We start from the raw sequence: 15,330 nt of genomic DNA on the forward strand, positions 1-15,330 counted from the left end.
AGTCTCTATTAACTGCAACATACAGAATGCCTCCAGCATCTGTGGTGCCTATTAAAAAGATAGGTTGTTTTTGTGACAGCCAGCTGTTGTGACAGTATTCTGTAAAAGCATTCCTTCTAGCTGGCTAGAGATTTGGTGTGAATGTTTTCTGTTTCATGCACTGTGTCCCACATTTTTATTTGGGGCTTACATATAAGAAAAACCTAATGAGTGTTATGCTTGTTAGGCAAGTCTGGAGACTTCTGGAAGATTACAGCTTCTCTCCTGCTTGTGCTGTAGAAATGTAAGCCAGTCTGCTCATGGAGAGCTGCTGGACCTGAGGGGATAGTTCCTGGTAGCCCACCTATTTGATCAAGGGAAGATGGTTGATGTAATCTTTTTGGATTTCAGTAAAGCTTTTGATGCTGTCTCTCATAATACCCTTCTGGACACAGTGTCCAGCATTCAGCAGTTCAACCAGGGAAAGTGCCAGATTCTGCACCTCGGATGGGGCAACCCTGGATGTATGGACAGACTGGAGAATGAGAGGCTGGAGAGCAGTGCCATAGAAAAGGACCTGGGGGTCCTGGTCGATGGAAAGGTAAATATGAGTCAGCAGTGCCCTGGCAGCCTGGAGGGCCACCTGTGTCCTGGGGGCATCAGGCACAGCAGCACCAGCTGGGCAAGGGAGGGGATTGTCCTGCTCTGCTCTGCACTGGGGTGGCCTCATCTTGAGTGCTGGGGGATGTTTTGGGCCCCACAATATAGAAAAGACATGAAACTATTAGAGAGTGCCCAAAGGTGGTGAAGGACCTTGAGGAGAAGCTGTATAAGGAGTGGCTGAGCTCACTTGGGCTGTTCAGCCCAGAGGAGACTGAGGGGAGACCTCACTGCAGTTACAACTTCCTCATGAGGGGAAGAGGAGGGACAGACCCTGATCTCTGCTCTGTAGTGACAGTGACAGGACCTGAGGGAGTGGCCTGAAGGTGTGTCAGGGGAGGTTGATGTTGGATATTGGAAAAAGGTTCTTCCCCCACAGGGCTTCATGATCCTGGTGGGTCCCTCGAACTCAGCATATTCTGTGATCACTTCATTCTCAATGCTAGAACCTGGAACTGTTTCTTGCTTTAGTACTGGGTTGGCCCCTATTGGTCTTTACTAAAATAAGGAATGCCCTGTGCCAATCATACCCTGTTACCCAAATATTGACTAAAAATAACTGAATGTTAACATGCATTTAATTATTATCTAGTTCAGGCTTCTCCCATGCTCAAACATGCAAGCTGACCTATTGTATTTAGAAATCTACTGCCACATCTCTCTCTAACTGGATTACCTATATAGACATTATGACACTGGTATTATAATTAATTTTAGTAACTACAGCTCACTATTTTATTTAGTTGGTATTATCTGGACCAGTATCAGTATGTCACAGCTTGCTTTGAGGCAGAGGCAAACCACCAAAGACGCTGTGTGCAGCTGGCCATGTTGGACTTTGCTCCCTCTTCTAATTTTTAAATTCACATGGCTATGACTAGTACTGCTTACAAGGTGTGGGCTGGTAACTGATCCAGTTAATTACCAAAATTCTCTGGGTACTGGCTGGCTTCATTATGAGAATCTCTACAGAAGACAGTTAAGCCAGAAGGAAATTTTGTCTTATCCATGTACATGCCAACATAAAAGAAGTACAAATTATAATATTGTGATATTATGACATATACTTTTCTCCAAAAATGCATTGCATCTGGAAGGCCCTTCCATGCTCATTAGCAGCAAAGCTTGCCTGGGTCCTCATGGAGCTGGGCACCTCTCCCTGCTGACAGGATCCGCCAGACTCTGCATCCCGGTGAAAAATCCCCAAAAAGACTGTTTAAAAGTGGAATTAGCAAAACACGATGCTCTACTTCAAGCACAAACACGAGAACAAGCTCCAAACTCTGCTCCTACATGGTAAGAAACCTGTCCCCCTCTGAACAACTGCTGGCAATTTCCCCTTTTTTTGGAACAGAATCACAGAATTGTTAGGGCTGGAAAGGACTGGAGATCATTCAACGCCCCCGCTAAGCCAGGGTTAGCTAGAGCAGGTTACACAGGTTACGTCCAGGGGGGTGTCAGTGTCTCCAGGGAGCCAGACGTCCCTGGTCAGCTCGTTCCAGCGCTCTGAGGCAGCAGCGCCGGCTCCAGCTCCCGTGCAGCGGGCACGGACGGGGCGGGCAGGCTCGCTCGGGGCCCCGAGGGGTTCTTGGAGCTGCGCAGCCCCGGGGCCCTTCCCGTTCAACACCCTGAGAACAGGGCGAACAGGGGAGGTGGGACAGTAAATCGACACTAACGATCTGAAATGGTTTCCGCAAGTGAGCTTGGACGAAAAGAGCCGGGAGATCCCAGCAGTGAAAACCCGCTACTTCCGCGCTCAGCAGCACAGCCAGTGTCACCCCGTGCTTCAGAAAATGACAAACGAGCGGAAGCAGAACGCTGTCTCCGTTCAAACGACCCAGTTATTAAGCAAACCGCGATCCTTACGCGCCCGGCACACGGACAGCCCTCCCCAGGCAGTGCGGAAACCGCGCGGGGGGCAGCCCCGGCCGGCGGTCCCTGCTCCTCGTGCAGACGGGGGCTGCCAGCGGGAACAGCTCCGCGGGCTCGGGGACCGGCCCCCGGGCTTGCGTGGCGCCCACCCGCCCAGGGCTTCCTTCCCGGCTTCCCTCCCGACTTCCTTCCTGGCCCCAGCGCCACCGCCAGCCCCGCCGCCCGCGAGCGAGCGCGGCGGGGGCGCTCCGTGCGCAGGCGCTCCGGGCCGCGCCTGCTCCGGGCCGCGAGCGGCGGGGGGGGCGGCCGAGCCCGCCCCTGCGCCCGCCGGGCCGCGCTCGGCGCTGTCCCCGCCTGCCTCCGCCTCCAGCTCCGCCCGGGCGCTGGGAGCGGCGGCAACTTCCCCTCAAGTCCGCCCGGCGGCGGGGGGACGATGCGACCCAGCTGAGCGCGGCCCGAGAGGGGCGGGCGCGCTGAGGACGGGCAGCGTCGGCAGCAGCGGCAGCCCCGCCGCCCTAGTCTGAGTAGCCCGGCAGCCGCCCGCCTCAGCCCCCTGCCCTCCCCCGGTCGGGGCGGGAGCCGCCGCGGCCGTCCCATGTCCCGCAAGGCTAGCGATAATGTGGAGTACACGCTGCGGAGCCTGAGCAACCTGATGGGCGAGAAGAGGCGGCGGCAGGCGGACGGGTCCGCCGGCTCGGGCGCGGCGGCGGGCGAGCGGAGCCTCATCGCCGCCGAGTCCTGCTCCAGCCTCAACAGCACGGCGTCGGGCGGAGAGCTGGAGCGGGCGGCGCGGCGCCAGTTCCAGCAGGACGAGACCCCCGGCTTCGTCTACGTGGTGTCGGTCTTCTCCGCCCTGGGGGGCTTCCTCTTCGGCTACGACACCGGCGTGGTGTCGGGGGCGCTGCTCCTCCTCAAGAGGGAGCTCAACCTGGACGCGCTCTGGCAGGAGCTGCTCGTCTCCAGCACCGTGGGCGCCGCCGCCCTGTCCGCCCTGGCCGGCGGCGTCCTGAACGGGCTGTGCGGCCGGCGGCCCTGCATCCTGCTGGCCAGCGGCCTCTTCACGGCAGGGTCCGGCGTGCTGGCCGCCGCCCGCGACAAGGAGACGCTGCTGGCGGGACGCGTGGTGGTGGGGCTGGGCATCGGTGAGTGCCGCACCGCCCCGCCCGGCTCCCTCCCCCGCGGGGACCCGGCTCCAGCCCGGCGGGGGCAGCGCTCCCCCGGGGCCGGTTTGACCGAGCCGGGAATCGCCCGTCCCTGCACTCCCGCAGACCCCTTGCGGTGAAGCAGAAGGCGGAGTAGTCCCGGAGTGCCCAAGGCTGGGGAGCTGGCGAGGGGAACGCGTGGCTGAGCGAGGTCCGGGCGGTGTGCGAGGGGACGGGGTGTGTGCTTGCCCTCTTCGATTTTACTACAGGTGGTGTAGTCCTGCCCCGTTGCTGGGAGAGTTGTCCGCTTTCTGTACGAGGAGAATGGTCTCGCATCCTTCCTGCGGTTTCATGTTTAGGGTGGTCTGTCAGTGTCGACACCGCACGCCGCAGGCTTTGCACTTGAGGGGGTTCTGGGAAGTCAGGGGCGAGGAGATCTGTCTGTCTTTCTGAACTGTAAATACCTCTCTGCTGGTTCCCCGCATAGCTTTACTTGGGCACTAAAGGAATGCCTCTGGGGCAAAATGAGGTCGTAATCTCCCTGGTCTGAATAAGTTAACGCTTGCTTTGGAAGGCTTTGGATTTCATTAATGATATACTGAACGTGAATTGCTGCTTTTTATTTGCCTTCCTGTATGGGTTGCAAGCAGTGGGTTCTCGTAAAACTTTGTAGTTGTCCCAAGGAACTTGCAGTGATGAGGACTGTTTTCTCTGACCTGTGAAACTGGTTTCTGTGCCGACTATATCCTAAATAGCCCTCAAGCTTGAGTTGCTCTTCAGCTTCAGCTGCCATCCTATCTGGCAGTAATTGAATTATACTCATCATCTAAGATAGGCTGTATGAGGTTAATCAGAATTCTTGGACTATAGCAGGCATAGTCTTGCATCCCTTTCTGTCTGAAAGCACGAGGACAAATTGAGAACTAAGATTGTTTTTGTCTGTGTAGCAAAGTTATGTTTCTTAGCCATTGGATAATTTTCTGAGTCCTCAGGCTTGTTATAGACACACTTTCTCTGATGCAAATTGTGGCCTTATTAAGGAAGAAAAGTTAGTGAGTCATAATAAGGGCTGTCAGAAACAAAATTGTCTCCATCCATGAAAAGGCTCATGCTGGTTTTCCCGTACAGCAACATCGGGTTGCAGTTTTCCTACCTCAAGTTGGATGGTTCTTTTTTTATTTTTTTCTTTGGAATGCTACCTCTCTGCATGTTTGCTGTTTATTTCAAGACTTTAGACTGCAGAATGTTGATAATATTGGTAATGAAGTTCAGGAGGCAAAACTAAATTTGACTATGAGATTGTATGGATAACAGGAGTTTTGATGGCAATATGTAGTACATATATATATTGGTAGATACTAAAAATACCAAAAGTGATGTCTTTCTGTGTTTGTAAAGCTTGTCGTGTTCCTTTACTGTAACTGGTTACAATGACAACTTGAGGGGCTGTAGAGAAATGAAATGGATGGATGGTTTGCTTGACTCCTGTGTGTGTGTGTTTTGTAGAGAGATACATAGGCATGTTGGAATTGTCTGACCATTGTGCAAATAAATGATATTCAAATTATTGGAGAGATATGAGACCGGGGACTTATTATAATCAATATATAACCAGAAATGAAAACTAGGAGCCCTAGATCTCTTGTGTGCCCTGGGGAGAGCAATCTTTCTTTGGCCTCTGTCCACATCAGGGGCAGAGGTGGTGGTTCTGCTGGGACTTTGGAGAGCTGAAATAAGAAAGGAGAAATATTCTGGGGATTTTGGAGCACAAAGACAATAATTTGTGTTTTAAAAATGTGATGTTTTAGCTTTTTTTTTTTTTTAATCACTGACTGCTCTTCTTTATGTGATGTAGCTCAGAGCCAGAAACAAAGCTTTACTTCAGGTTGCTGTGGTTAAGTATGACAAGAGGCTCCAGGAACTGCAGAGTCCAGTTGTAACACGGTTTGTTTTACAAAAGAAAAAAACCTGTTGTGGTTCAAAGCTGTTCTCATATAGCAAACAAGAACAGTCCCTACATTAAATCCCCCACCAGAGGGAGCCTGGATAATTTAATGAAGGCATTAGAAATTGGTGGAAGTTTTTTCTTCCCTTTCATCTCTTGGAGACTTCTGACTATCATTTTACTGCCCAAAGTGAGCCAGAGCTTCCTAGTGTTGGTGTGAGAAGTCTGTTCAGTAATGTGACACTTCAGCAATAATACAAAGTGCTAAAATGTGAGGGTGCAGGGGTGTAGTATTACAAATGCTTTCCTACCTGAAAACCAGTAAAAACTTCTTAACTGTGTATAATTTTATACATTTCTTAGGTTTCTTTCCTATAGCTCTCTGCAAATTGCCCATCAAAAGGCCTACTCCAGATACATGTGGGTTTTTTTGCATTTACTAAGTGAATGACTGTATTATGATCAGTACTGTGGTGCTGTAAAAGCAGATGTGGTGATGTTCCTTCTGCCCTTGCTGGTGGCAGGGTAGATTGGTGTTAATTTTGTCTGTGTGAGAAAATGGCTCTTTTTCTTGTGACTGTGATTTATAAAGGAATAAAGTTAAACTTTCAAGGCTGAAAACCAGAGGATATATGCTGAAATGAGGAACATCTCTCATTTGTCTGTCTTGTCCATTTTTTACCATAGAGCTGTTTTTTCCTTAGAGCTGTTTTGAAATGGAAAAACTGTCCTTTTCCTACAGCCATTACAGGATGAGATGTTTCTGGAAATAAAGACTTTCTCTCAAGGATGAGCCTAAATCCTCTTTTATTGTATATGTTGAATAGATTTTTATGGTGGAAACCGTTATATTCCCTTTTCTGTCCTTCTTTCCCTCAGTATTAATACAAAATATAGAGAATGCATAAAAAGGGAAAACATGTTCAGCATGAGCTTAGAATATCCTTAGATCTTTTCAGATCTAAATTTCTAAAAACATAGTTCATGACAGTTGCAGGCTAAATGGTTTAAGAAGAAGGTTATGGCTGTTATTCCCTCCCATCTGCCCCTTTCCAAGCAGTTCTGGTGCCCTGGACTCTTTAGGAATTTGTCTGAGCCAGATGTCAGGAGTGCAACACTTGGACAGATATTCCTTACAGCAAATGGGGGCAAAATCCAAACATTTAGGAAATTGGATTGCATGAGCTTGGTAACACTTAGTATGAGCTTAGCTAGGTAAAGAAGTTATTGGTTCAAATTTTGTTTGGACCTTTGGCATCTGATAATGGTGAAGGCCTCCTGCTCTTGTGTTGGCTGCTGTAGTTTGGTTACTGTGCCTGAGAGGAAGGCTGGGCTCTTCACTTGGCTCATATTTGGTCTGTCCCAAAGCCTGAGGTCATGCCAGAACTGAAACAATAAAAGCAGGAACCAGGCATGACTGGAGATGAGAGTTATTTTTCCTGAACACTTGCTGTCTTGAGCAGGAAGGCAAAGAGTGAGAAGAGTACTCACTGGGGCTAAACCAGACACTAGAAAGGATAATAATAAACAGCCATGTTTGCAAAATCACTTCTTTCTTAGGCTGTGATCGGTCCAATGTCCTAATTTGCTGAACCCTTTGGCCATGGTTTGCCAACAGCTCATCTGTCTGCAATGGGTGTTGTTTATCCTTCTGCCATCTGGGGATGCTGAAGGTTTTAAGCTTACAGCTGGTGTAGGTGGGTGTTGGCATGGTGCTTCAGGGAGTGAGCTGTTCAGGTTACTTTTTCAAGAACATTGCATACCACCTGTGGAAGGAAAGCAGTTGGAGCAGAGCTCAGGAAGTGACAGCATTGAGCTTGCTCCTCCATAGCTGATCTCTGTCTTGATGTACAATCATTAGCTGGATAATTAGATACTCCTGTCCTGTTTGGCATGCAGAATAAATGGTGCTCAAATAATGATCAGCTTTTCAGGTTTTGTTTTCTTGCTGAATGTGTGGCTTAGGCATTACTTAATGCACACATTACCCAAGCTCTCATGAAAGCAGAGTTACTTAGGATTACAGAATGTGTATGTTACTGAGTCTGCAGTGCAATGGGGACCTGCCTGGTTAGATGCCTTATCTTCTCCTTTACTCCTGTCTTTCATACATGAGGTTTCTTCACAATGTAAGCGACTGCTCAGTGTGCTCAAAATGTCTCTAGCATTTTTTTGAAAGGCTATATTTGAATCTGACATATGTAGTGCATCTGGTAGCATCTTTTGACTACATATGCAGGTCATTTTCTGAGCAGAGGAAACAAGACTGTACACAGAATTAGGCAGGAGTGAAAAGTTCTGGCATATGGTTGTGGCTCCCCTGGTGGGGTTGGCTTCTATTGACAATAAGGTTCAATGCCAAAGGACAAAAATAACCAAATTTATCCAAAGGACTTGCATCGTGTAGTGAAAACTCTGTATGATATTTGAAGTGGTTAAAAACAGGTCTGCCATATAATCTGGACTACTAGATATGCTGTGGAATACTAGAAAATACCTGGTATGACATGTTGCCTGTGAAAGGTTAGGATATGTGTGCTGGTTTTTATTACCTTTTTTTTTTTTTTTTGAATATGACTGAGCTTTTTCAGGTATTTTTTCAGTGTATTTTTATCTTGGAAAACCAGATTAATCTTCCCATCCTCCCTCAGCAACCTGATATGGGAAGCTCTGAAGCTTCAGTCTGTTTTTATAACTGAGTGTCCACCAGGTTTTTTTAAAGGAGTTTATACCTTGGTACATTTTGGAGTCACCCTCAACCCCCAAATATGCTGTGCTGCTTCTGACAGATGCTTGTAATTTTCAGTCCAGAGGTTCATAGCTATTTTTACGTCTGGAGACAGTGGTTTGTTAGTATAAGCTGGCAGTAGAGATGGAGGGGGGTGGAGAGAAGTTTCTGGGTTGTTGCAATTGATTCTTGTGCTGTCGCTGCCCACAGATGGTCACCCAAGCTTCCAGGACCTAAAGGTACTGACATTACTGTGTGTGCTCAGGATTGAATCTCTGTATTTTAGGAGATTAATCTATTCTTGGGCAAAAGCATCTGGAAGGATACATTAGCTTCTGATTGGAGCTGAAATCTTTCAGGGTACCAGGATTAATTTAAGATTAAAAACTGTATATTTTGAAGTCCTCTAATTTTGTGTGCCTTGGACAGGATACACAGTACTATGCTCAGTTCACTGGCACATCAGTAAGCACTGACTCCATTAATGTTTTGTCTGATGGTGTCATGCAAAAATCAGCAATTTGCACAGGAATGTTGCTACCTTATATTTAGTGACCATTTCAGAATAAAATACTAAGTACACAGAGTTATAGCCAAGAAAATTTTGGGATTTTTGATTCTTCTGGACATGCTTTAAAGTCATAAGGGAGGTGTTTTGGCCTTTTTGCTATTGTTTTTATTTAACTTAAGAAAGAAATTAATTCCCATAGTTCAGAAACCTTGAATTTATTTTCTGTCTTTAAAATATGGGAATTTTTCTAAAATAATTTTCCCTGTACTTGGTCAAACTGTTCTGTTAAAATATAATCCCTGTTGGATTATCTTTGTTTATTTTGGAAAAATACAGAAAGCATCCATTTCAAAGGTGACATAAAATTGAAATTATGGTCTTCTTACTCCTGATAAAAAGGCAACTTGAAGGAAGCTTGTAGTGTTAAACACAAGTGTTTCCTTACCTTGAAAAATTCATGTGGGCACTGTAGGTGGGCTTATTTTCAGAATGCTTTGTTTGCTGCAGGAAACAGTAGTAGCATCCATTTACTGTGATGTTAGAGGCAGCAAATCGTTCAGCTGGAACTCTTGGGTCTGAGTGACTTGTTTGGCTGAAGTTTGCACCAGTCCTGTCAGCAGAGGCACAAGTCAGGGTATCTGGGGACAGGCTGCTGGCTGCTGTCTCGTGCTCTGCACTGTCAGAACTTGCACCTAATTTTTTTTCTGAGCATACTAATTTGTACTTTGCCAATAGTATTCTGAGAAGCAATGAAAAAAGAAAAAGAAACCCTGAAAGGAGGTGCTGAAAAGAGGAGGTCTTTTAAATTATGTTTTTCCTTATCTCATTATCAGTAGACTTCAAGATTACTTACAGCAGATGTATGCTCTTAAGGGGAATTTTATAGAATATATCTATCTTACTTTAAAATACACTGATTTCTTTTAAAAATAGTATTTTAAGAATCTTAGGGATTATTACATTCAAATATGGTAGGCTTTTGGGTTGCAAGTCCTACAGAAGTTCTGAAAATTGGTGATTCCTACTTAAGATGGTTGGACTCAAAGTGAGAAACTGTGGCTGTGTGGCATGCTGGCCCCACAGAGGTATAATGGGCCTGATGGATAGCTTTGTTTGCAAAATTGCTTTTTGGGTCTTCATCAGTGGGCTTTCACATCTGACCTGTGCAATCAGTGTTTCTGGTGTGCAGCTTGTGAAGAGCATGGGTCTGCATTGAGCTGCTGGAAGCCTGAACCCAGTGACTGATGCACATCAGGAGAGCAGAGTTCCACCTTTGGGCTTCTCTTTGCAATGATTATGCCTGTGAACAAGTATCAAAAGAAGCAGTTGTTAATTCTGTTGTAGAGATCTTGTCTAACACAGCTCTGGATGAGTCTGGAGCCATCTGATTACTTTTGCTAAACTCTCTGTAAGTCTTTTGATGCAACTTGGGTGCAAACTCTTCTAAAATGTATTTTGCACATGATAGTTGTAGAAATGAAGATTTAAAAGCACACATTCCTCTTCTTTCCATTTCTGATCTTCCTCTGATTTGGTGTCAGATTTAGACTGGTTTTGTAAAGGATTTATTCAAAGTAAATGCATGTTCTGAAGGGGATTTTTTCAGAGGTGGTTTCTTATTTTGGCTTTTTATATACCCAGTCACTGAACTTAGGTTTCTTAGCTCAGACAGTCTGTCCCTCCTTCCTTCACAATCCCTTCTAGCCATGCTGCTGGCACAGATGAAATGCCACACAGTGACCCCAGAGCCCCTCTCCCCATCCAGCTGGCTGTGGATGGGCCACAACATGCTTTCAGCCATGGGGCTGGCCAGTGTGTTCCCACTTCCCCCCAGGTTTGGTCTCTTGCTCAGCTGAACAGTAAGGGTGTCTGCCTCATCTGGAGTTGGGGACAGACTTCCTTTTGTGTTCCTCCCTTTCAAACCACAGATTCTTGTTTGGAGTCCCCATGAGTGCCCTAGGGATTGCACCTGGGTTGACTTTCTTTGGAGTTCTGCCATCATTTCATGAGGCTGTGTGCTGGTGAGCTCAGACACTGAAGCAGTTGTGTAAATTTAATAAAAAAAAATAGAAGTCTATGTTTATTGATGAATGCAACTTTTTGCCTTTACCTTGGGCTAGTCCTTTAGTTGTCACTCAGGGGCTTTTCCCCCCCTCCTCTGTAGATGGGTTTTTTAGTTGTGTGTATTCAGGAGTCATCAACCCAGCTTCTCTGCCTGAACTTTTCTTCCACCTTCCTCCTTGATTTTTCCAGTGTAATTCAGCAAGGGAGCAGCTCTCTGGAGGAGGTTTGTCCTCTGTGACTAATCTGAATGGCTTCTTGGTTCTCATTAGAGCTGATGTTTTCTAGGACCACCTGGCACTGACCTTGGGGCTCATCCTTTGTGAGTGTTCTACAGCAACAAGCATATTCTACTTCTACTTCTGAGTGACAAGACAACTTCCAGCCAAAAAAATTTTCCAGGCAGGAATACCTGATGCTTTTAGCAAAGGGGCTGTCAGACACTGCAAGGCTGAACAGTCTTCAGGGGCAAGTAAGGATTCCCTTTCTTCTCCCTGAAGGCCTGGCAATTGCTTCAGGTGTCAGTTCTAGAACTTTCTGGTGTCTTTTCAACACTTTATTTGGGAAGGTCTAATTTCCACAAGTCTCATCTCAAGTGGTGGCTTTGAGGAGCTCCCTCATCTAAGGAACAGCCAGCCAAGCACATGCAGCTGCATGCTCAGTTGTCTCTGAGGCAGGAGTGAAGTGGCTGTCAGTCTCCAGATGACAGACGCAGAACCAGGAGATGCCAGAAATGGTGGAGAACCTGCTGTGTAAACAAAAATGTGTAGCTAAAATTAAAGTCACCTTGACATCACTCATATTTTCATAGTCTAGACAAAATTAAATAGTTCTAGAAACTTGGTACCATAAGTGGGAGCCCTATGGCAAGAGTTTTCAAGCCTTTTCCCAGAAGTGGGAGTTTCTGCAGGCTAACCTGCAGAAACAAGAAGTAACAGCCCTTTTGTTTCCCTTTTCATTTGTTTGGGAGCCTCATGTACGTGGTTTTCTGTACTGTTGCTTCCCTTGAAAGGGAAGCAAAACCAGTGATTGTGGTTTTAATGTGTCTATGCATATAATCACTTTGGAAAAAGATTGTTTCCCAGCAGCTGGGAGTATTAGGTATGTGTTTGTGTTGAGCCACAGCTCTTCTGCTTTGCTGCCTTTCTCTGGGAATACGGGGGCATGCATTCTAAGTTGGAAAGAGCAGAAGAACATGCCTGGGGTTACACAGGTTGTGTTGCCATTGCTGTGGCCATGTAAATAGGGAATGTGTTCTGGTGAGTGCTGCTCTGAGAAACATCTACTGAACGGATTGCTGGCATGTGCCAGTGGAAGAATCTTTTTAATTTCTGCTTGCTCATAAGAAATTCTCTCCTGTTCCTTCTCCTAAATACTTTTTCTGTGCAAGAACCCTACAAAGACTGACCAATCTCCCTTTCTTAGTAACACTGGATAATTCTTTAGGTATGTTTTCGTAGTTTTAGCACTCCTGCTCTTGGTTCACCAGATAAGAACTTTGAACTTAGTCCTACTTGAAGGTGCCAATAATTTGAACTTCAAATCCATCTTGAACTGACCACCCTTCTAATAAATGGGTGGATGTCAAAGTTTTGCATTGGGTTGTTCTTTTCTGACTGTCTTCTTTCCTTCAAGTTGAGGGTCATAAAAGCACGAAAGTGACCTTAGTGTCATTAAATAACTTCATGTTGTTAGGACTGATATGTTGCTGTGTTCATAAGCCATCGATTACTTTATTCTAATAGTAAAGTTAAATATTGGCAGTATTTGAATACTACAGCAATTGCCTTGATTAATGTCTTTCCCTGAGCTGTCTTCTGCAGTTCATCAGCTCTTGCTTTTGCATCTCTCTCATTTCCAAGGGCAAGAGATGAGCAGATCTGGAAGTACTCCTCCTTTTGCCTAGTGCAGTACCAGAGCAGAACTGCTGTGCCCAGAGGAGCAGGCAGGGAGCAGGAGCACTGGTGCCATCCTGTTCTCATGCCTTGTGGTGCAGTTTAGACTCAGAAACAAGACCAGACCAGCTCCTGTTTGCATCCCTCTGATTTCCTCCCTTAAATTACCATTGATTCTTGTTTAAAACCTATAATGGTACTACAATACTTGGAATCTGTGATTCTTTGGAGTTTTTATCTAATATTATGAAAATTCAAACACCATGACCCTTTAGGTTTTACAGCACTAGTCTTGGAGGAGCTTGCAGTACTTAACCTGGTAAAAACAGAGTTATTGATTTACTCTATCATTAGCTTACAAAAATGAATAGGCAGTCAGGATTCAATAATTTCTTTATGGAAGAGTTAGATGATCCTGATGCTAAAGACAACTAACTTCTAAGCATGTTGCAATTTTTTTTCTCATGCTTTTGTAGCATAGGTTTCACATTGCAGCTGTAAAAATTGTCAACATTCCAATTGTAAAAATTATCAGGAGTTAGGAAAGGAAAAAAAAAAGCTACTATATTAAAAGTGCCTAAAGAAATTCAGAAGCAAAACCTCTTTATTGAAGCTAATAAATATACTTAATAAAGTACTTAAGAGATTTTTATAGGAAGAGTGGTAGCTGACTAAATAAATTATGATGAAAGCCATGACAAGAAGGCTGTAGCAACTTCAGCAATCTAGAAATATAACAAGCACAGAGCCTACATGAGATATTGGAGGCAGGGAATATTTTTACTGCCTTTTTGAACATGTCACTGGAGTGCAATTGGGAACAGGGACAGCTGGGAGCCTAAATTCTTTTCTAGCTGGTGGAGAATGGTATAGCAGAATCCCAGAGTCAGAGGGCTCAAGTCAGATTTAGTGCTCCTTTTTTCCAATAGGTGATAGTAGGAAAGAAATACCCATTCTTATGGCATTTTTTTGTATGTTTAAGGTTCAGGTCAGTGTGCTTTATTTGCTGTTCCTAGTTGTATGAAGACCTACTCTGCCTGTTATTTTGAACTTTTCTGCTTGTAGCTGCCTACCTAGGAAGTTTTGTTTATGAAGTTAAGGAGATAAAAATCATAGGGACCACCCCTAAGTACTTGCTCTCTGGTTTGGTTAGTTAATTTTTTTAGGATTGTTGGTTGGAGCTGTGGTGGAGAATCTGGAGAGTGTGAGGAGAAATCTGAGGAAGGCAGTGTGGTAATGGATGAACTGCAGCAGGCTGAGCATGGAGGAAGTGGTGGATAGATCCAAAGCTGTGTGTACTTTAAGCATGCACTTCAGCAGATGTTTGCATACAAGTGACCTTTTCTGTTTGTTCACAGGTTCTTGATTATTGGACTGTTGAGGTCAGTAGTAGCTATGTCAGCACAGGAATGGGGAATCTGCCTGAGGGGAAAAGGTAAGACTGGTTTTATTCACTATGGAGTTCAGCTAAGTCTTTTGCCTGGTAGACTCCCTGCTCCTGCATTAATCATAGGTGCTGCTGACCTCACCAGTCCAATTCAGATTGGAACAGCTTGGTACAAATGAAATCCAAAGCCACCTAGGCAATTTCAGGATCCTGAAAATAGAGGTGGAAAAGGCTAAAAAGTTGCACATAGGCATTCATGATGTTTTACCCCTAGAATTCAATCACTGTGAGAATATTTTGAGCTCGTACTTGTGTCTGGTTTTGTCCTGTGTGTTGTTCTTGGTTAGGAGGAGAAATAAAGCACAGATCCTTCCTCTTGTAATGATTGACTGGTGTGTTCTTGGAAAAAATCACTGAGCAGAAACGTGGGCACACATTGAGTAGAGCATTACACAAATAATGTTAGTTAACTTCTCTTTTAGTGAGTGGGAATGTACTAAGTTCTTTGACAATTTGGATGAGAATATACTATTTATCATAAAATCTAGCATTATGTAGGGCACAATATTTGTTTGCACCTGTGTGGTCGGTGTGATTTCCTCTGTGCATCTTGCCATCCTGCAGGTTTAGGGCTTCACTCTGCTCCTGAGCCCTGGAGCAGGTTTTCCAGCTGGGGCACACAAAATATTATCATGTTCAACAGCCTGTGTGCTTCTGAAAAAGCTGGAGTTTCATGGTATATTTTTTAGGTCATGCTTTGTTGTTTCACCTTCTGTTGTGTCTCTGATGGTGACTTTAGAATAAGAAGAGACGCTGTTTGTGTTTGGCTTTGATTCTGCCTACTCTGTCCCCACCTACTCCTTCCCTTCATTTCAAAGAGGTCTGTTGTATCAGTCTGCAGGCCTCTCCCTGATTCAAAGTTAATTGCTTTCCTGACACCCATGTAATATCTGGGCTATTAATCATTATCCTCTTAGATGTGGAGTGTTTCCTTGCACAGGAGGAAACAGTACTCCAAGCTTGTTATGCAGAGTGCAGAGAAGGCTTCTCCTCATAGCTCAAGACCAGCAGTCCTGTCTCCTCTGTAACACCAGATGGATCTTTAGCAGGATCCAAGCCACCTGTTTGAAACAGTTGTGCTTAATCTATT

The 15,330-nt window shown here is 45.4% G+C and overlaps 1 protein-coding gene across 1 annotated transcript in view; it reads left to right on the forward strand.

Moving 5' to 3' along the window:
* Positions 1-2,893: 2,893 nt before the first annotated feature.
* Positions 2,894-15,330, forward strand: part of SLC2A13 (solute carrier family 2 member 13) — a 147,011-nt gene continuing 134,574 nt past the window's right edge. The window contains exon 1 of the mRNA XM_036400340.1: positions 2,894-3,653. Coding sequence (XP_036256233.1) covers positions 3,107-3,653 — 547 coding nt within the window. The 5' untranslated portion in view covers positions 2,894-3,106. The remainder of the gene's footprint in view (positions 3,654-15,330) is intronic.

Source organism: Molothrus ater, chromosome 5 (assembly GCF_012460135.2).
Source record: "Molothrus ater isolate BHLD 08-10-18 breed brown headed cowbird chromosome 5, BPBGC_Mater_1.1, whole genome shotgun sequence".
Lineage (NCBI taxonomy): Eukaryota > Metazoa > Chordata > Aves > Passeriformes > Icteridae > Molothrus > Molothrus ater.